We start from the raw sequence: 23,208 nt of genomic DNA, 5'->3' as shown, positions 1-23,208 counted from the left end.
ATAGCCTCACAGAGATTACGCAATGACTTAGATAACATACATAAATAGATTGATTTTTCCACAATGACGCACAGTCGGAACAAAGTAATGTCTGATGAGGCATGCCATCAACTAGGTTACATACATTCCATAGCCTATCGGCTCCTGGAAGATGGTTCCTGGGACCTTCCTTCTACTTCAGTCATGTGAACAGATCACCCACATTTACAGAGTACTAATACAATATAGGGTTTTTCTGCAGACGTTAACATGTTTGATGCTTCTCTGTTTTGTTTTTGCCAAGGAACTGCTTGTTACTGTGTCATCCCACTGCCTCTTCCAAGCTTGATACTAAATCTAGGATTGCCACCTAAACTAGATGCTTCATATTGCTGTTGTCACAACTATATATACACTTCATTTTGTTTCTTCCAACTGTTTCCATGACAACATGTTATTTGTTTCATGCTTTGTCATACATTTGTTTTCACTTTAAAACTTGGCAGATCTGCCTTGTCTGTGCTTCTTTCAATTTAAGTTTCCATGACAACATAGATAACCATATCATGCTTTCGTTACCATGACAATTGAATGTCATCCTCTGATGAAGAGTTATTCCCCTTGCAGCCCGCCCGAGCTTCCTCAACCTCCGTTCTAGTACCAATGGTAACTCGGCTAAGCGTACGTTTAAACTATTGTCTCGTTTCTTCCGTGAAGAACATGGTAGTAACAGTTTCAGGATATTTCATATTGTTTTCTACGTCTGTGCATGTTTTCTTTCTCCATCCAGTTAGTTGACATTTTCATCTTTCAATGTACTGGCTGTTGGATCTGCATGAGACTAAGTCAGTGTTGTCAGCATGACATTGTTGTTCACCAGTTGTTTCAGTTTTTTATTCTTTTCAAATCATATGGACAGGCCACCACTTCCTGTTTGGTTTCTGTTATACAGATATACTGCTGAAAACTTTATGATTATTTCATTTTTCTGGATAGTATTTCATGCCTTCACAGATAAACAATCGTGGCAGGAAGGAATTATGTGATCCTGAACATTTTTAGCAGTGATGCAACTAAAGAAGACGAACAAATTCTTTGGAATAATAATTCACAAAATGAGTAACATTTTGGTCAGATCATGCACTTGGAAATAGAAGTGTACAGAAAATGTATGTACTTAAAAAAGATTTGACTTGGGTTCACGATTTAACATTCATTTACACAATTAGAATGTTCATCGTAACAGACAGGATCTTATCATGCAAGGTCGTAGTTCCTTTTATGTGTAAGGTCAGTTCCACATGTGGTCGTGTGTGCATGCGTGCGTGAGTGCGTGCGTTCATGCGTGCCCGCCAGCGTGTGTGGGCAGTATGGTAATGTTTTTGCGCTGGTCTGTTGGAGTTTGCATTTCTGAGATGTGTTTTGCTTCTTGCATGAAGATGTTGTATGTTGATTTTGATGTAGTAGGTGTCTTGGGCATGATTGTGCAGCTTTTGGGATGGTGTATGTCATGAAATTGCTTGATAGCATTTTCTGTGTTAATGATAGTAGGAATGGTGCAGTACCTTCACTCAGCAGTCCAAACAGAATAGATATTCATCTGTCACTATGTTCTCTGATGGGAGGCATCTTATTGGTTCATCTCAGGTGTACAGGTTAGTCTGCTCATCTCCATTGTTGCCATGGCAATCTCAGAACCACTGGTTTCTCTCCACAAGACAGGATATCTCCATCATTGCTGTGGCAGTCTTGGTACCATTTGTTTCCTTGCACCACACAAAAGCTCACAACCATTGCCATGGCAATGTCAGAGCTCCTGGTTTGTCTTCTGTACCTGAAATCACTATCGACAATTAACATTGAGGCCACTCCTATTGCTGCAGTGTGACCTTTAACCTACACACAGATTGTGGCAGGCAGCAGTAATGTCAGTGTGTAACTTGAGGGAAAGACCCATAGAGATGCTGTGACTTGCAGTAGCTCCTTGTGTAAATTCAGTTATTCAGATGATGTAGATTAGGAGGATGTAAAGACGTTCATGTTGAGGAGAGTTCAGTCTAGTGGAGAATCACAGGAGTATCTACTGTTAAACAGGTTCTGCTTCAACCTGTTTAATGCCCACTTTGGATGCAGGCCAGGACAGAACACACACTGAACTGCATAGCTGAGATATTCCAACTGACATTCGTGTTCCATAGGGCACATCTTTAGTGAAGTTGGTAGCATAGCCTATGAACAAGTATACTGGGAGGACAAAACCAGGTCTGGGATGGTTTGAAGGGAAAATCATAGTCAGTTAAAAGACTAGGTATTTTCGTGGTAAACATAGGCATGGTTGTGAAGGCCTTGAAAAAATACATATATTTTGGGAGGAAGACCTTTTGAACATTCCTTTTAAGAGTAAGAACAAAATGAGAAGTTCCTCATATGCATCCAGCACTTGGTCAACAGGAAGCTGTGTCTGCCAGTATGGCACTGGCTGCCTCTTGTTTCTGCTCATGTTTTGTTATCTATTCACAACCTAGTACAGTTTTTTCTCAAGATTCAAAACTAGATCACCATTATTTTGTGTAGACAAGGTTGGATTTTCTGCATGTTAAAAATACTTCTCCCAGAATTCATTTATTTTGATTATCTGTTGTCAATCTTATGTTGGTCTCAAGCTTTGTGTTGATATCAAACTTGTATGTTTTACTTCAAAATTCTAATCTGACCTAACTATGTTATGAAACGTTTACTGCTTTTCCAAAAGACAATGATATTGTATGCCATACTGAGTTGAAAGATGTACTAAACATGCTACCTTACTTAAAGTTTCTTCAAAAGAAGGGTGAGTATCTAGTACACATTAGTGAACTTCAAACACAGCTACATGTAATGGAGATACTTCCTCATGTCTCAGGTCAGGTGCATTATTGCAGGAAAGAACGCCACAAGATGTGGTTCCTCTTCTGTTTTATCAGTACATGACATTGTGCACCGGGTGTTCACTGTCCGTGTGGTCACTGTAACAGTACCTGTGTGATTGTGATGGAACCAACAATAAGCCAATAAACCATTAAACACAGTAATGAAGGATGACATATCAAACTGTTAACTGAAGTGGACTTGTATCTGATTGTTTGTATCTGATGCTTATTGTTAAGCTGAAAGAAGACATCTAATGCTGATGCTTCTTTCCTGAATAGCCTCACCCAAGTCTGTGCTGAGTCCCCACACATCCAAGCTGGTCAAGCCGATGAGGACTCTGATTGAGGAACAGCACCAGAGAGAGTCTCGGCCACTTCTACACCAAGACACAGAGGAGGTACTGATGGCTACAATGGCTCATTTGCCTGTTAGAATTGTCCCAATTATCGCTATACCCAAACTTTCCCTGTATGGGTCCTCCTGTTATATTTTCAGCCTTTTTGTATCCTAGTGACTAGTGATTATGATAAGTATGGGGAGTGGGAGGAATTTGCCTTAGCACTGTATCCTGCTGGAGCATGCACACCTTATTTTATGTCACATGTCATGGTCCTACTCTCGTGTTTTTTCCTTTCCAAATCATTTGATTGGAGAAAAAGCCCAGGATGTTATAACAATCTATGTCCAATCAGCATCTGGTCTTTGGGCTGGTCTTAATACACAGGTTATTATAAGGAGCTCTCAAACTGTAGTGCATACTGAAAATGTTAACGCCAGTTGTACTGTCTTGATTTTATAGCTGTATAGAGCTGCAAAATCCCAACTCAGTCATGTCTTTCCATGTTTGGTTTCAGGACTTGGATGATGAGGATGAGTTGATACCAAAGTCAGTTTCTCGCCTTCAGCAACAGGACCATGATTCACGCAGTCTTGACTCCGATGATTTTCAGGATTTTGAGTCATACCAGAGCCAGCAGACAGCTCGCGTGCAGAGAGAGGGCGCGCTGGCTCTTAGTCACATGACCCACTCCTCAACTAATGACAGTCTAGTTGAGGTGCAGGCCAAGAGCTGCACACCCAGTATGACGTCCAGTGGCTATGGCTCTCAAGCTGTGTCCTCTCTCACCTTGTCTTCAGAGGATTCACTCAGTGTCAAGAGCATTGATGACAATGAGAATATCAAAAACAAGACAGCTCATAAGTCTGGCAGCACAGAACACAGTGGAGACAGTGATGAGGAGGACCAAACCAAGGTAGAGAATGAGGACCACGCCAAGATGGAAGATGAGGACCATACCAAGGATAATATTGATAAGACTGGGATGGGCAGTGGCAATTCAGAAACAACACTTGATGATTCCAATGGATTGGTTCGAAATGATTCAAATGATTCTGGTGATAATGACACTGGTAGTAATCGCAAATCCCGATCCGACTCTTTGCTTGATGAGGGAGTACCTGAGATTCATGATGCCCCTCTCAAGCCTATACCGACACCACCTCCCAGTGGGAAAGAGTTTGATTTCAGTCAGACAGAGAATAATCATGAAGCAGTGAAATCTGCTGCTGAGCCTTCCAGCCATGAACCTCTCTCACGTATAGACTCCAGCAACTCTGAACCAAGTGACAGTGCAATAGGTCGTGGCGATGGGGACAATGATCCATACAGTGTAACTGCAATGGAGGAACTAGAGAAACTTGGAGAAGATGAAGGAGCTGACTCAGAAACCATGGACAAATCTTCTTTAGGAAGTGCCAAGCCAGAGGTAAAGGATACCCCAAGATTGTCTGTATCTGAATCAGAGAACCTTGACAAGAAGACACAAGGCAAGACCACCGAAACACCAGTTGTTGGCTTGAAATCTGCTTCTTTATCAAACATTATTTCCCCTAAGACAGACAAGTCTTCATTGTTGGGTAGTGGACAGAAAACACCTGATTCTAAGGGAGTTGTACGTCGTAAGGGATCTGGGTCCCGTCAGCGTCCTATGTCCTGCACAGTCTCCCCTCAAATCGACACAGCCATGAAGGCATGGCAAGAGGACCTCGGTATGGACAGGAGGAGCAGTCTACATGTATCAGAGGATCAGCTCAATGGTATAATGCTTTGTGACTTGGCATGTCTGAGAGTGTTTTTGTCAAAGTTTTATTTGATATGTCATCCCAGTCCGGATTAGTGAAGTATAAATGCATCCATAGTTTTTTGTTTGAGACACAGACAGGAACTAAATTTATTTCTTACTAAGAACAGTTTTCACAGAATGCTGTTGTTATTCTTAATCATAAAAATTAAGAACTTTCATCCAAATCAAGACATTTACAGCCAGCTGTAGTTAATCACCACATCTTTTACTGTTTGTGCAGCTATGGATGACTCCCTGAGTGAGTGCTCCTTTGGAAGCAGAGCTGACCTTGACCGTCTGCACGATGGACCAGTGCCGTCTTGGATACAGGAGGGGGAGTTTGTGACTGTCACTTCCTCTCGTGTGGGGCCCAAGACAGGGGTGGTACGCTTTGTGGGGAACGTGGAGTTTGCAGCGGGTCCCTGGATCGGGGTGGAACTGGATCTGCCTGAAGGTGAGCTTCATGTCACATGAGTCCTCCATGTTCTGTCCCAGCCCTTAAAGAGTATTATGGTTATCCCTCATACTGCAGATTCAGTTAAATCATGGAGTGATCCGTTGCTCCCATGAAAAAGCTGAACTGCGATCACACCCCTTCACAAAATTTAAAAGAGCTCATCAACAAATCCACTCTTGTGCTCTGATAAATAACATAAACTAGTGAAATTCAGCGCGGATGACAACTGACAGTATTTATCGTATGTATCCATTGTTTTTCAGATGCTTAAAACATGCAGGGTTTTCTCAAAAATAATCATACCCACAGCGAAATATCATAGTAACTTATAAAAGACAAGACATGCCATCAGTTGAGTATTTACGATGTCTGCTGTGATGCAAGACACTGCGCTATAGCCATCCTAGAACATAGGGTGTCAGAAAACACATATTTGATTAAATTCAATCCCATTTTTATTCTTTAAAACTGTTGACAGTTACAACGGAAACACCAGGAGGAAAATGACACCTCATTCCATACACATACAACTCCTCCTTACCACATTCATTACGGTCCTTTTTTCGTGCCTTTTACGAATTTCACATTATTCTTAGCAATCACGAACAGATTACAGCCTCGTAATCCATGGACAAGGTTATTGACTCATTGATGTCATTTTTAACAATTAAATGGCCAGCATTTTCTATTTACAAAGTTGCAAATACCGCAGGAAGTCAGTGGTGACTTGTCAAACTGTCTCCTGCATAAAATGTATCCAGGCAGGTAACGGCCTGTCTTCATTGTTTTGTGAAATATGTTTGCAGAAAAAATGCATTATACACTAATCTGATAGCAATATATAATATATCGGTTACAATAACTGCTTAGTATATAAATTATTTTGATAATGGAATTAAAATTCTTTGATGTAATATTAATGGATCATTTTTAACTAAATCACTGGTACATTGGACCAAAACATCTGTGCACAGATGATCGCTATTTCCGGCTTAGTTGAATAACAGGTAGCATAACACAAATAACAATTAAATTATCATGTCCAAAGGTTTTTAATGGCAAGTTTCCTGTTCATATATATGTTTTCATTTTCAAAGTTTCTTTATTTTCACCTTCAATACAAAATGGTCTTGACTACGCACAATACACGAAGTAGCAGTTTTGTTATGTCCTTGAAAAATACAATTTTACTTGTCCTTTGTTCCACATTATGTAATAGGGACTATAATGCAGATGTCTAATAACACGGGGGTCATCCGTGGAACCCAAGACGCGTGGAATGGCAAGGGATGACTGTACTTGATTATCTAGGGTTTTCTATCTCAGCTATATACACCCAGGATACCTTTGCCACCAAATCTTTGTCTTGAGCCACATAGAACATTTCATGAAAATATCTTTTTAATCAAATGTCTCAAAATCTACGTTTGGTAAATAATGATATTACTTCTGACGCTAAACTGTGGTAGTACCTTGGTCCATGGTACTGTCCACTTTTGCAGCTGGATTAGAGCATTGATTAGATGATCAACTCTTGAAATTTTCTTGCTCAAAGTTCACAAGTGTGTAAGCACATCTTTATTGATTAAACTTTACTGGACTGACAGGAAGGTGCTTGAAGATACTGCTTATTGTGTAGATTTGTGACGATATATTGTAATATTGATAATAGTGATACTTTATCGGAAGATAAATATATCGATACTTTTTTTCATATCATGATACGTATCACTGACCTTAAAATTGTTAATTTTTGCTAGAAATTGATGCTTATGTAAAACTTTACACAGGTACTTGATATAAAAATATATATTTTTGAAGAAAATAACTAGAGATAGCATATCCAATCGTGATGTATATTGAATCGAATCATATCAAGATATCACAAAATGTATGGAATTGTCATTCCTCTATCAATGTGTTTCTTGTCTGACATTCATAGCTCACCTCCTCTCAAACATGCTTTCATTCTTTTGATTTCTTGCTTGTGAGGTAATAATTGTCCTTTTGTCTCCAGGTAAAAATGATGGCTCTGTGAATGGTGTTCGATACTTCAAATGCCGTCACCGTCATGGTGTCTTTGTCCGAACAGAGAAACTTATCTGGGACAAGAAGAGGAAAGGGTCAAGGAAGAGTTTGTCATCAAGTCGTCGGAGCTTAGTGGGTTCGTCCAGCAACTTGTCGCATTCATCTTCTAACATTTCCCAGCAGTCCAGTGGAGGTGGATCGTACATGCGCGCCACTTCTGCCAGCCATGCCAAGAAAAAATGAGCTGATGTTTATGCTGACTTTGCATCATTTCTTTATCTCCATAATAAATAGATAATGTTGACATATCATTACTAAACCCATACCCTTCAGGAACTAGTGCGTCGCAGGTGAGGTATAGAGACGACCTAGGTCACCCTCTATGTACATACAGTGAGAGTTGATTTTACTGATTTACAAATTTCGTCTTTGAAGGGAGCTGACTTTGGGTTTGGACTTGCCCAAGTTGTAGATGTACTAAATGGCTATTGTCATTTCTTGTTTCCTGTCTCACTGAATATAGTCCATAAATTAGTCCTGAAACTGCTTCAGGCTTTGGTGAACTCCAGTCAATACTGTTACTTCTGGCACTTTCAGTTGGCATATATATACATATATACATAGTTGAACATAGTTGTCGTGATTTGTTAAACTTTTAGCTGCCATTTGTATATTTGAGACTGGTGTGCATATTGCTATGTATAGCTGAATCTGTTTACCTGTATTGTGATAAGAACAAGCTTTATCATCAAGCTTTTCCTGTTGTGAAATAGAACATGGTTGTTTGTGATTCATTTGCATAGATTTGTCACTTTTCCTACGTTACCAATGATGCATGATATGTCCTTCCTAGGACTCTTCATAATCAGATGCAGATAATCCATAATCAGTGGCAACCCTGGGCACAAGTGGGCATGGATTACCTGCCCTTAGTTTCAACCTTGTTGTCATGACTTCTGTGAAGCTTCTCCCAGCTGGGGCAAGACTGTTTAGTTTGAAGAAGTTACATTACGTTTGCAGTTTAAAATGAAATTCAGATGTTTTCATGGATGGAACTGGCTTGATCAACAGAATGTGGATAATCAAGAGAGTGTGATTGAAGTGAACAGAACGTTCAAACAGATGAACACAGAGTCGGAATAGTCGGAACTTCTTCATAATCCAGAGATAATCTACAAAAAAGTTGAGTATTTGAAAGAGGAGCAATTTGCTGGATGCTGTGTTACATGTCCTACTCCAACATCAAAATGTAAGCCTGTGACAAACAAGAGCAGATGAGACACAGGGGGTTTTTTTGAAGACATTTACTGATGCTGGTTTGTTTGTTACGATATTGTCTGATTAGGTTAAGGACTCAGAAAGTGTTGTTGCTGTTGGAGATCCACCCAAAAGGAGGGCCCTTGCCAATGTTTGGACCTGCTGGACACAACATACTAATGTGTTTGTTGGAGATGAATGTGAGAAGACACAAGAAGGATGATCTTTTCTTGATTTGATTTCATATCCAAATGTGGATTAAGATGAGGTTTATGAAGAACTTGTTAATTTCTGTGTGCGTAGAATTCTTTGAAAATATTTAGGAAACTAATCAGTTTAATCAACTAAACTAATGAGATGAGCCCATCTTGCTACATTCGTTTATGTGTGGCATCAGAAGTCCAGCCATAGAAACCATTATAGCCTTGAGTTGTGGAAGATTATGATATTATTGTGAGAGACAGATTTATTTGTTACTCAGATTTCTGTCTATTTTGTGGATTCCCTGACAAGCTACTCTGATGGCTGCTTGCTCTTCTGCATAATACACTCAACATCTGTCATGGGAAACTGCTCAGCTAAACAGAATCATTCCCATCATGTTGATGTTGAATCACCATGGAAACAAGAAGGAGTATTAGTTTTCGTCATTTCGAATGCTTCTTCTATCTGTTCAAGGAATGGTGGTGATGCCGCAGGTAACATCTGGTAGGGGCAACATCTGGTAGAAGCTTAGTGTTCCTGAAGACAAAATCAAAGGAACCTGAATCTACAAGAAAATAACTGCTTATGAAAGACTGACATGACTGTGTCTTCATGGTAGAAGCTACAGGAGTAGTTCTATCACAGGCTTTTGCCACAAGAGTGCTAGAAGGATACTGGCCGATCAGTTTGATCTCATGTTAGCTGACTGTTGTGTAGGTAATGGATGAGGCTAGCCAAGATGGAGGAGCACAAGGCAATTGAAGCTCACGGTAGTGCAATGATGTAAATAATGGCATCTTTTACAACTTTATTTATTTGAATTTGTAATTATATACACTCAAAATAGATGTTATTGCTCAAGAATATAGTCATGATACATGCTTTCTTTTTCCTTCAGATAAGTTAAGTCAACCTGTGCCACTGAATTTTAAAAACCAACATGTGAATGTTTATGTAGATGTAGGGTGAATACAGTAGTGCCTCCATTAATGTCTGACGACCTAGTGCTCTTGCCTGTGGTGGGGCAATGCCCTTGACTCACACTAACCCCTGACCCCTTTATGTGCCCAGGCCTCATGGCCCAAATCCATATTATTCACGTACAGCCAATTACAGGGTGCTGGTTGACAATTCATTGAATCATTGATTATCATAATTATCCATGTCTGATGTCAGTATATAGTTGCAGATATCGCCTGTTAACGTGGATGTCATCCAAACTGGTGTTGAGACATGTAATGAATAATCTTTATCATTTATTGGTTTCATGAATAATGTACCTTGTTGTTTGAAGAGACACGTATCTAGTCAGTTATCATAACTTGCAGAACACTGTATCAACTGTACAGCTATATCAACTAAACTTCTCCTGTGAATCTGTAGCACTTTCCAAATTATCTGGACACAGTGGAATAGTCTCATGGTCCAAACATTCAACATCAGGCTGATGGCCCAGGTTGTGTGCAATGCATAGAAGCCATTTTGGGTGTCTGTGCTGTGGTATTGCTGGAATTTTACTGAACACTCGTACTCACTCACTCACTGCTGAATCACATTTCAATAAAATGATTTTGTCATCATGTCAAATAATGGATAGAAATCTACACTGAATTTTTAAATGTTTGTCCAATAGTAACCTCAATAATCCCTCTATTGTTAGCTTGACAGACCCATGAAAACTTAGTTACTCCACATGAGATGTGAATATATTTGTATGCTAATTCAAATGATAACTTAGTCTGCAGAACTAATAATTCATTATGTAATAGAGACTCTAGGGTATTAATGAATGCAGTTTCATAAAAGCTGGCAAAACGGACGGACTCACTTGTGTGATCTCAAAGAAATATCCAAATTAGAAATTATCAGTAGCATTTCGGAATCTGTTAAGATTGAAAATTTTGAAAATGTACAAATTTGTATCGGTACATTATGAAATCAAACTGGCAACCCCCCACCACAATACAGAAATAGCTTCACTCACTGCAGTGAACAGTTTATATGTGATAATATGTTGATTGGTAATAAATGATCCTGCCTGTGCTATAATGAGGAACAATGCACAAACTGCACTGCTCAGTATGTATATGTGTGTATATACAAAAGGATGAAGGTGTCATACTTGTTATTCCATACTGTACAATGTATAAACCCCTAGTCCCTACCTTCATTCTCACCCACATCCATCAACTGGTCAAGTTTTCAGAAAACGACAAGCCCATTAAATGGAGTTACTTCCCTTGTCCATATAAGCCTACACTATAAAGTTGACATCATTCCAATGTTTAATTTGGTCAAAGTTAAATGGTGCTTGCTACTTGTCGAAACACTGCAGGATAATACTGATATTATTACCAGGTTGGCCAACTCTAGTGGGTATTTACTGGAAAATATCAGCCTCTGTTTATGTAGCCAACTCTGATGCTGATGCAGATTTTAAGGCACAGCTGCCTGCTGATTCTGCGTAGTCAGTCTTCACCATAACAGAACCTTGATGCATTTAATTACTGTGTTGTTATTGTATTTCTGTGTATCATCCACTTTAATTGTGCACATTTGATTATCAGATACATGTTTGAATCATTTATTGTCCTTATACATCATCCTCTATATATGAAGACAGATACACCTTTGTTTTCACTTCTTAAAGATGTCTTTAAAGTGCGTTCTGGTAGTCTTGTTGCTGACTCCACTTGCTGTTGATATGCCATAGAAATTATGTCGGTTATACCAATTTTAAGATGCTTGTCAATTGTGTTAATGTAGTAGGACATAGACTGTTTCCTTGTCCTCTCACTATGACCTGACCACAGGTGAACACATAAGTGTATGATATTAAGCAAATAAATGCTTATTGTAAATTTTCATTGATAATGATATGATTGTACAAGCCTTTTGTATAGGAACAGGTCACTGGAACATCAAATTGATTCTGCAAATGACACTAATAAATCATGATGCAATTAGTTTGATAATAATAAACAGAATAATTGTACATATTCTTCACAAAGAAGAATATTCTACTCAGAATTCTGTTCAACATCCTGTTGTTCATGTTTCATTCAATGCTTTGTGGTTGATCTCTTGTGAACATTTTGATTATTTTCCAAAAGATCGAGATACAGGTTGTAAAGTTACTGAGTCTGTGTATGTGTTTTGCGAGATTTTATTGTTCAGCCATGGAGAGGCTTGTACATACACAGCCAGCGACATGTCAGCTTGACACAGCAGTAGCAGACTGTGAGGGGACAGAAACATTGTTATATTTTACATGCCATGTACAATGAGTACATGAGGCCCATACATCTCTATTTTAGAAACTTTTGTGAGATTTCTTGTTGATCTCAGTGAAGTCTATGTGTTTTTGTTATCATATTCCCAGTCCATTCCATAATTATCCATACCTCAACATGACAACAGTCAGCCAGTCGTGTGTGACTCCCAGGTCATTCAGTCATCAGTAACTCACTGGATTATGTCCTCATACCATCATGAAATTCTAAAACTCAGACTTACATGTGCCACAATTGTGGGCTAGTTTTGGATTAATGTTGACATTGATAAGTTGTTTACAGATAATGAGCAGGAACAATAACAGAATGTTGTGATTCTTGGCAATGATCAAAATAATATGGACAGACAGATCACTGAGGGCATATATGATGCATACATAGAAATGCTAGCATACTGGAAGACTAGTCAGAGTGGCTTCTGGGTAATCTGTGACTGTCTCCAGCTGTCTGTATTTTTGTCAGTGTTTGTGATTCACCATGTGCTTGTGTTGTGCTCATCCTTCCCTCACATATCCAGTCACAGAAACTGTCACGGAACTGTCACAGAACAAGCTATGAAAGCATAATGGGCTCACATGATAAATATCTTGAATACTATGTATATAAATATGGCCAATGGAATTTAGATTTTATATTTTTATGGGGAAAAAATTAAATTTAGTGTAAACTATTAAAATTGCTTGGATTAGGATAGATGGAAGTGTTTCCAGACTCAGCAAGGAGTTGACATTTGTTTAGATATGAGCTTGTATGGGGCATCATCCTTGTGACAGACATAGAGGATGGCATGGCATGTCATTGTGTGGCTGGATATGTGGGGTCCACCAGGGCTGTTGTGAGTTTTGTCAGTAGCATCCATGATGATTGTTAGTGTGCCCCACATAGGGGAACTGGTACTGTCATGTGCAGAGGGCATTGCTGTGCTGCTGTGGAGACGAGTGGCTGTTTCTGTATGATTCTGCCCAGAATAGTAGCCTTTTGGGGTACTACCCAAAGTTTGGGCCCTGTCATATCACTGCTTTGAAAATAAATAAGTACTGACACTTCACCTTGCCTTCACGTTTTTCTTGGAAATCTGACTCCTACAGGAACAGTTCTTAGATAAAATTGGTTGTGCTCCAGAGCATCAGCTGCCAGCAGTGTCAACTAGAACCAATGCACACCGGCATGCAAGACTATGGGATTGAACTAGTTCTATGGGGTGCAGTGAGTGACAGGACATTGCAAGCGCTGAGCCACATCTTAAAGGTGCAGGCTGAGAGTAGACTTTGTGAGCACTTAGCCATATGTTAGGAATGCTGCGTGAGTGTAGACATTGTGAGCACTGTGCCATATCTTAGGGGTGCAGTCTGAGAGTAGACATTGTGAGCACTGAGGGGTGTCGTGTGAAAGTACTCTCTGTGACCTCTGAGACATGTCTTAGGGGTGCAGTCTGAAAGTAGACATTGTGAGCACTGAGGGGTGCCGTGTGAAAGTACTCTCTGTGACCTCTGAGACATGTCTTAGGGGTGCAGTCTGAGAGTAGACATTGTGAGCACTGAGGGGTGCCGTGTGAAAGTACTCTCTGTGACCTCTGAGACATGTCTTAGGGGTGCAGTCTGAAAGTAGACATTGTGAGCACTGAGGGGTGCCGTGTGAAAGTACTCTCTGTGACCTCTGAGACATGTCTTAGGGGTGCAGTCTGAGAGTAGACATTGTGAGCACTGAGGGGTGCCGTGTGAAAGTACTCTCTGTGACCTCTGAAACATGTCTTAGGGGTGCAGTCTGAGAGTAGACATTGTGAGCACTGAGGGGTGCCGTGTGAAAGTACTCTCTGTGACCTCTGAGACATGTCTTAGGGGTGCAGTCTGAGAGTAGACATTGTGAGCACTGAGGGGTGCAGTCTGAGAGGAGACAATATGAGCGCTGAGTCATATTTTAGGGGTGCAATGTGAGAGTAACACTGTAAACACTGAGGGGTGCAGTGTGAGAGTAGACATTGTGAGCACTGAGACATGTCTTAGCGGATATATATATTTATACTGTGTAGCCTAATACAAAGATACCTCAGCTAAAAAAATAGAAGGTTCCACCACTATTCGTTGATTTTGCAAAGGCCTTTGATTCTGTGCAACGGGATAAACTATGGGGGCATCCACAATCGATCGGTCTTAGTAGCAAAATGAATGAAATGTTGAAGAGTATAAACATAAATGTTACAATGTTTGTAAGAAATAAGCATGAATTATCTGAACCTTTCATTAGTGAACTAGGGGTTAGATAAAGCTGTATTTTAAGCCCTTTACTTTGTACGTTTTTCATTAATGAACTAGCAGTACAAACATGTGAGACATGTACGAATGGGATCCAACTACACCCAGATATAATGCAACTATTTCTGCTACTCTTTGCCGATGATATTGTATTATTCTCTAGTGCTGTTAACGGTTTACAGAAACTAATAGACGAAATAGACACATTTTCAGGCCAATATAGATTGTGTGAAACAGAGGCAAAACCAAAATTATCTTCTTTAAGAAAGGTAGTATTATAAAGGGCAGTGTTTATAAGTATCTTGGTCTGTATTTCTCTAATAGCCTTTCCTGGTCTAAACACACAAAACAAGCGTCAGTACAAGCCTTGGAAATCTTAATCGGAGATCTTTGGGTGAAATGTCCTTTAACACATTATTTAAAGTATTCGATATGAAGACAAGTCCAATACTTCTATACGGCTCTGAAATACAGGAACTACAACAATATGACAGTATTGAAAGAGTGCGTGCAAATATCTTGAGGTAAAACCTAACACGTGCAGCATGATGGTCTACTAAGTAGATTCCCTATATTTATATACTCTTCCATTAAAGCCATAAAGTATTTGGGTAGGATTACTGCCGAACAAAAATGTTATGATGTGATGAAATTGTTTGACGAAAATGGGAAAAGAAATTGGGTGACTGATATCAGAGAACAGCTGTGCAATACTGGTTATGGTTATGTGTGGTGTGATCACAGTGTTCAGTTACACACAAATTTGATCATATCATTTACACAGAGAATGAATGTTATCTATTTCAATCTTGGTCGGAATTACTACTTCTATCCACAAAATGCTTATACTATATTCAATGGAAATCGGACAGACGTTTTGAAGACTATTCAGCAAAAATCGACGTAAAAGTTTCGTATAGCGCTCTCTCGTTTCCGTTTCTCTTTTCCTGAATAATTTATTGAAACTGGCAGGTATACAGGTATACCTAGGGAAAACAGAATATGTCAATTTTGTAATATGAATACTGTTGAGGATGAACTACATTTCCTTCTTATCTGTCATGTTTATACGACTCTACGAACAAACCACCTAAAACCATACTTCGATAAGCACTCAAGTGTGAGAACACGAATTTCACTATTAAGAGATGCTACCACATCACTAGAACAGAATATGGCAATGTTCGCGATAAAATTAAGAAAACGTATTGTTACAGATAAGAACTTTAAATGACGTCTATCTCCTCGTGTAAACGCTAACTGTACAAGACTGCAGCCCTTGAAGTACTGAAATAAAGACTGATTGACTGATTGAATTAACTGAGTAGACATTGTGAACAGTGAGCCATATCATATGACTGCTGTGTGAGAGTAGACATTATGGGCACTGAGTCATATCTGCATAGCGAGTGTGATATGACATCTACGAGCGCTTCGACCACTTCGACCCTCGAATCATAGAAGTGCCCTAAAATATATGACGTGAGCCAGGGTTAGCGGTAACATGTGAAGTGCCTTCAAATGAAGCAAATCTGACTGTATTTGGTAGGAAAACGGATCTATCTAGTCTCACACCTGGAAGAAGGCAGTGCACCACCTCCTCGTCTCACACCTGGAGGAAAGCAGTGCACCACCTCCTCGCCTCCCACCTGGAGGAAGTCAGTGCACCACCTCCTCGCCTCCCACCTGGAGGTAGGCAGTGCACCACCTCCTCGTCTCCCACCTGGAGGAAAGCAGTGCACCAACTCCTCCCTGGAGGAAGGCAGTGCACCACCTCCTCGCTTCCTACCTGGAGGAAGGCAGTGCACCACCTCCTCGTCTCACACCTGGAAAAAAGCAGTGCACCACCTCCTCGCCTCCCACCTGGAGGAAGTCAGTGCACCACCTCCTCGTCTCACACCTGGAGGAAAGCAGTGCACCACCTCCTCGCCTCACACCTGGAGGAAGGTAGTGCACCAACTCCTCGTCTCCCACCTGGAGGAAGGCAGTGCACCACCTCCTCGTCTCCCACCTGGAGGAAAGCAGTGCACCAACTCCTCCCTGGAGGAAGGCAGTGCACCACCTCCTCGTCTCCCACCTGGAGGAAGTCAGTGCACCACCTCCTCGCCTCCCACCTGGAGGTAGGCAGTGCACCACCTCCTCGTCTCACACCTGGAGGAAGGCAGTGCACCACCTCCTCGCTTCCTACCTGGAGGAAGACAGTGCACCACCTCCTCGTCTCCCACCTGGAGGAAGTCAGTGCACCACCTCCTCGCCTCCCACCTGGAGGTAGGCAGTGCACCACCTCCTCGTCTCACACCTGGAGGAAGGCAGTGCACCACCTCCTCGCTTCCTACCTGGAGGAAGACAGTGCACCACCTCCTCGTCTCACACCTGGAGGAAAGCAGTGCACCACCTCCTCGTCTCACACCTGGAGGAAAGCAGTGCACCAACTCCTCCCTGGAGGAAGGCAGTGCACCACCTCCTCGTCTCCCACCTGGAGGAAGTCAGTGCACCACCTCCTCGCCTCCCACCTGGAGGTAGGCAGTGCACCACCTCCTCGCCTCACACCTGGAGGAAGGTAGTGTACCAACTCCTCGTCTCCCACCTGGAGGAAGGCAGTGCACCACCTCCTCGTCTCCCACCTGGAGGAAAGCAGTGCACCAACTCCTCCCTGGAGGAAGGCAGTGCACCACCTCCTCGTCTCCCACCTGGAGGAAGTCAGTGCACCACCTCCTCGCCTCCCACCTGGAGGTAGGCAGTGCACCACCTCCTCGTCTCACACCTGGAGGAAGGCAGTGCACCACCTCCTCGCTTCCTACCTGGAGGAAGACAGTGCACCACCTCCTCGTCTCCCACCTGGAGGAAGTCAGTGCACCACCTCCTCGCCTCCCACCTGGAGGTAGGCAGTGCACCACCTCCTCGTCTCACACCTGGAGGAAGGCAGTGCACCACCTCCTCGCTTCCTACCTGGAGGAAGACAGTGCACCACCTCCTCGTCTCACACCTGGAGGAAAGCAGTGCACCACCTCCTCGTCTCACACCTGGAGGAAAGCAGTGCACCAACTCCTCCCTGGAGGAAGGCAGTGCACCACCTCCTCGCCTCCCACCTGGAGGTAGGCAGTGCACCACCTCCTCGTCTCACACCTGGAGGAAGGCAGTGCACCACCTCCTCGCTTCCTACCTGGAGGAAGACAGTGCACCACCTCCTCGTCTCCCACCTGGAGGAAGTCAGTGCACCACCTCCTCGCCTCCCACCTGGAGGTAGGCAGTGCACCACCTCCTCGTCTCACACCTGGAAGAAGGCAGTGCACCACCTCCTCGCTTCCTACCTGGAGGAAGACAGTGCACCACCTCCTCGTCTCACACCTGGAGGAAAGCAGTGCACCACCTCCTCGTCTCACACCTGGAGGAAAGCAGTGCACCAACTCCTCCCTGGAGGAAGGCAGTGCACCACCTCCTCGTCTCCCACCTGGAGGAAGTCAGTGCACCACCTCCTCGCCTCCCACCTGGAGGTAGGCAGTGCACCACCTCCTCGTCTCACACCTGGAGGAAAGCAGTGCACCAACTCCTCCCTGGAGGAAGGCAGTGCACCACCTCCTCGCTTCCTACCTGGAGGAAGACAGTGCACCACCTCCTCGTCTCACACCTGGAAAAAAGCAGTGCACCACCTCCTCGCCTCCCACCTGGAGGAAGTCAGTGCACCACCTCCTCGTCTCACACCTGGAGGAAAGCAGTGCACCACCTCCTCGTCTCACACCTGGAGGAAGGCAGTGCACCACCTCCTCGTCTCCTACCTGGAGGAAGGCAGTGCACCACCTCCTCGTCTCCCACCTGGAGGAAAGCAGTGCACCAACTCCTCCCTGGAGGAAGGCAGTGCACCACCTCCTCGTCTCCCACCTGGAGGAAGGCAATGCAACACTACTTCGCCTCCTACTAAGTCGATGACTTCAGCTAGGAACACGTCTCGTCCAAATGCTTCCTCTTTCTCCTACGGGAACAGGACCTGAAACATCTGCTGGATCCATATCCCTTCTTTGTATATTAATGTTAACATAGTGTTTTGAATGGATGATATTTTCCTAATCAGTTTCATAATGGAATGGCTGATATATTGTTTTAGACAGCTGCATGTTGAACGTAAGGGCCTATCGTCCGTTTGATGTCATTTTAGTCCGATGAATTGCTCACTTACACAAAATCTAATTACTGCACCTAAACCAAATTTGCGCAGTCCCATAACATCGACACACCAACAGTGTTTTTGTTAGGGTGTCCGAAATTATGAAACAAACCATCCGAGTTGGCCTGTCAATATATGGGACTGTACAAAATTTGGTTTTGTTGCAATTATTAGATTTTGTGCCAGTGAGCAATTCATCGGTCTAAAATAAAATACTGTGACATATTTACACACAAATCCGAGAAGACACCATCGCCCCCCTGCAGATAATCCCTTCCACCCCCTGGGGGGCTTCCGTGACCCCAGGTTGAAAGATACCATAAAACATTATCGTGACGAAAATAGATCTGTCAACAGTCATAAACTGCTCGAATCTTAAACAATGCTCTTGTCAAGGAGTATCACTTATTTCTTGGCTAAGTTCATGCAATCGAATGTCATATTACGTAACATGAGCTCAGAGTGCAGCCTTTGAGCCATACTTGAATTGCCGCCTGACACAACAATAATCATAAATTCAATGCACTATTAGAAAGCAGTATTCGGTGATTGAATCTGTTAGTGCACGAAGCGCTGCTACGACATATTAACCAGCTCATTAATCATTTCGATTAGAGCAATAAATAAATGAGGTAATTGTGACTAAGCGGGCAAGAGAAAAGGACCATTAGGAAACAACAAACACGGGTGTATGGGTTTAATTGGTCTGTAGGTTATGTCGTCAAATGTCTGTTTCAGATAACACACACTCATTCGCACCGCTGACCCCGGGTCTGCAAACTACATACAGTTGAGATGACATCTGGAGAGAAATTCTTGATAAAAAACAAACGATAAAACATTCTCATGCATAATCATGACAATATTTTTAAAGTTGTTTTTATTAATGTGGACATATATTTAGCATGTAATGATTGGCTATCATACTGTGATTATACCGGGACTTAACTATCTTGACAAGGTATCCTGTCCAGCCAATTTAATAAAGTGCGCATGCCCTGAGTACCTATATCTCCGTATTTCAAGAACCCACGTCAAATGGAAACGTGATAATTATACATGACTGTAGACCAACTAGTCAACCGATGACTGCTTTCAAAAACATTCACTGGGAGTAATAAAAACAGTTAAACAATACCGTCCATCATTAAGGATTAATGTGTGGGGTTTTGGTTTGGATTTCTTCTATCCATAGCACCAGTGCCATGAAAAGGTACATGGTCTCTGCTGGCAGCCATCTTTCTGACAAGCGATAATAACGCTGACAGTTCATGATCCCCTACTTGTTTCAAATAATATATATTACAGTTCAGTGTGTTGACACATAGAATTCCTGGGTGTGTTGTAATTGGCAACGTATTATACTAGGATATCTTGAGTGAGTGTGTTTAATTTTACGCCGCTTTTAGCATTATTCCAACAATATCACGGCAGGGACACCAGAAATGGGCTTCATTGAGGAACTCACTGTCCATCTGAATAATAGCTGTATTTCTATAACACAGAGCGTTATTATTTTCAAGTTTGGTCAGGTTAAGTATCGTCATGTAAAAACTGGATGGTTCCAAGTAACCTCGGTGAGGGCTTCTAAACGCCATATCACATAGACACTACGTGTCTTGTCTGCAAGCTCCGTCGCGTTTTGTGTGTTCTTTTATTGTCTGGAGTCGCACTCAGGGATAATCCAGTTCCTTGACTATGGTCTGTGAATAATCGAATATAGACCAGGCAAACCGGTGATCGAAATCACCAGCATCCCATTTGCAATTGGGAAAGGATGACGTGCATGACAAGTCGGCGGCCCTTACCACCCAAATAATGAAAATCCATTGAGCAAAGAGACTATGTTTTCTCCAGTGTTTGCAATCCACGTACACACAAACAGATCATAACGTAAGACCAAGGGCGGAGTTTAGTTTCTTTTGTCCAAGTCGAAAAATGTTCATTTCAAAAGGATTTTATATCAGGAGCGTGTATTTCACTTGGACGTAGACTCTGCTTCCACCCAAATCTTTCCTGTGTCATTCGCCGCGATATGGATGACATACATGTAATTTGTCTGATGTGACGTTAAATATTAATTCACTTGCTTGTGTCCATAATTGATGTGGCGGTCGTGATACCATTTCGAATTCAATGTGGTTTAGTTATCTGAACTGCTGACCGTACACCCATTGTGCCGAATTCTCCGTGGTCTAGATTTTCGAAGCTCTCTTAGCGCTAAGGCAGCCGTAAGTGCCATACATTAGCATTAACTTACGACTATCATTAGCGTTAACAGAGCTTCGAAAATCCAGGCCCGGTGCTACTGTTGGTGAGTGGTGAGCGTTCTTTTTAACAAGGCGTTGTAAAGGAACAATGCAAGGTTACATAATGGAACGCGAATTCGAAAGGTTTACTTGGACGGGCAATATGTGGAATGTAGATCAGGTGGAATACAGCGCTGTCTCAACTCTGAGTAATAATCACACACCAAAAGAACATAACACACATCTTCAGCAGCATTGCGACGACAGAATTTACATATATACTTATTTTCAACAGCATGAAATGATCTTTTGTAAAACATACAATTATAAGAACGGAATTAATATTGTTCTCGCTGAATAATGTTTATACAATAAAGGTTCTTTTTTTCGAATATACTGTTCTTTGAAGAGGTAATATGTGTGCGAAAAGATTTTTACATCTCTAGGCCTCCTTTCACAAACGCTAAGGTGATTGTAAGTCATTAAGGTAAGCTAAGTGCAGTGTTAAAGAATGGAAGTTAAGTTAAACACTAAAGGCTGCTTCATGAAAGGAGACCCTGGAACACAAGTCGCAGGAATATGACTTTGTTTCCGACCCACTGTCCAATCCAGGCAGAACCAAGTCTAATTTATAAAGTGCCAGTTTTAACAGAACAGCTTAAGTATTTCTGCTTCCAACTTCACGAAAATTTTGGTCAATGTTCTGTTCAATTCATGCTTCCAAATCATGTATTGAAAATTTGCCACATTCTCAAAAGACAAGTTTAGTTACCTTTGAAAATCACAGACCAGTAGAACGTTGTAATGCAAGTAAATGTACTTTGTCTGTACAGTTACATTTAATACGACTCCATATTTCACACCCATACATCAATAAAGGTAATATTTTAGCATCCAGTTCTAAACTGCACGTCATAAGACAGAATAAAAGACGTCTTCGGATGTGATGTTAGTTACATTACCATTTATATTTACTTTTATATTACCAAGTTGTCAGTTAATCTCAGTTGCAGGGTTAGTTTTTAAGTACTGAAGAATTTTAATTACACTTAATTTGGAAAATAAAGTCATAAGAATGTTCAGCATATTAGTGAATAATTCTGGTAACTTTCCTGTAACACATTTCCCCTGTCTGACATATTCCTTTTCTCGATGGACCAAAATAATGGTTGTTGACGGTCTCTACATGTCGTGCACCTTGCCCGGGGCATTGTCATCACTCTCATTGTGCTAGACGAGACCTTGGACACTTCTTACACAACGAGAAGTGATTGCGTCAATCAGTATGATTGTGTGTGTGGAAGCCCTCTGTTCACCGCTTCTTAAAAACAATACATGTGACGTGCAGAAATGTGTCTTTATGGTGGGCCTACAAATCTAATGTTTAAATGTAGTTATTACCTTGAGTATATATTATATCCCCTTTAACTAGGTAGGTAAGGAAAACATGCAGTGAATGATCGGGGACGGGGAAGCACGAGCGTTAGCTTCTGGGGGTGATACCCCCAACCCATCTAATCTGATGGCGTTTGGTGTACTCAATTATTGTCTGCAATAAAAACGTATTGATTCGGTACTTCAAGTAATATTACTCTCACTTCATTCACTACCGTATAAGTTTATAAGTTTCTAGAAGCCCAAACGGACATCACCAGCCCCTATATTTAACATCTTGTGCGAAATGCGCTTTAAATGTCAGCAAGTGCGTACCATCATCATCATCACCATCACCATGCATACTTTCAAGCACCTATACATTAGTTCCCGAAACTGGTTAATATGAATTTCCTTCCTACGTGTAGATAACCACGGTATAAATAAAACCCTGTTTATTCCACACAGATGGGCAAGACGTGAATAATGCATAAAAGGTTCTGTAGAAGTACTCATGTCAGGTCGGGAAAATCCCACCAGCATGGAATAAATTGATATGCTAAATATAGGCTATCATATTTTATAAAAACCCACGTCCCTGTAGATGAGGCTACATGTTTTAACACATTCCCATCTGTCTATTTTTTTTCATATCAAGCACTGCTTCCATGTATACATCTGTCCGGTTTCAGTGGGTCAGTTTTGACAAACACGTGGTAAACAAAAATGCGCAACATATACGCGTTTCCACGCGCATGCCTGACAGAGCGCCCATCTGTTAAAACCCGGAAGCAACCTATTATGGAAAACGGCAACCACATGGCATAGTTGCGTTTCAGCGCAGTAGACCGAATGTTCTTGGGAGTCCGAGAAACAGCCGACGACAACATATTCAGTTATGAAAAATAAATGCAATTACA

At 41.7% G+C, this 23,208-nt stretch overlaps 1 protein-coding gene across 8 annotated transcripts in view; it reads left to right on the top strand.

Moving 5' to 3' along the window:
• LOC137278560 (kinesin-like protein KIF13A) overlaps positions 1-8,123 on the top strand; it is a 209,445-nt gene extending 201,322 nt beyond the window's left edge. For 4 of the 8 annotated variants that reach the window (XM_067811007.1, XM_067811004.1, XM_067811002.1 and 1 more), the window contains 5 exons: positions 607-702; positions 3,168-3,286; positions 3,744-4,986; positions 5,254-5,466; positions 7,487-7,826. In XM_067811007.1, coding sequence (XP_067667108.1) covers positions 607-702; positions 3,168-3,286; positions 3,744-4,986; positions 5,254-5,466; positions 7,487-7,740 — 1,925 coding nt within the window. In that variant the 3' untranslated portion in view covers positions 7,741-7,826. Of the gene's footprint in view, positions 1-606; positions 703-3,167; positions 3,287-3,743; positions 4,987-5,253; positions 5,467-7,486 lie in introns of all 8 variants that reach the window. The other 4 variants (XM_067811005.1, XM_067811003.1, XM_067811008.1 and 1 more) reach the window with 3 other exon arrangements.
• The last annotated feature ends 15,085 nt before the right edge of the window (positions 8,124-23,208 follow it).

The sequence above is a fragment of the Haliotis asinina genome, chromosome 3 (assembly GCF_037392515.1).
Source record: "Haliotis asinina isolate JCU_RB_2024 chromosome 3, JCU_Hal_asi_v2, whole genome shotgun sequence".
NCBI lineage: Eukaryota > Metazoa > Mollusca > Gastropoda > Lepetellida > Haliotidae > Haliotis > Haliotis asinina.
Note: the sequence above shows the minus strand (reverse complement) of the source record. Positions and strands in the feature narration are given on the sequence as shown.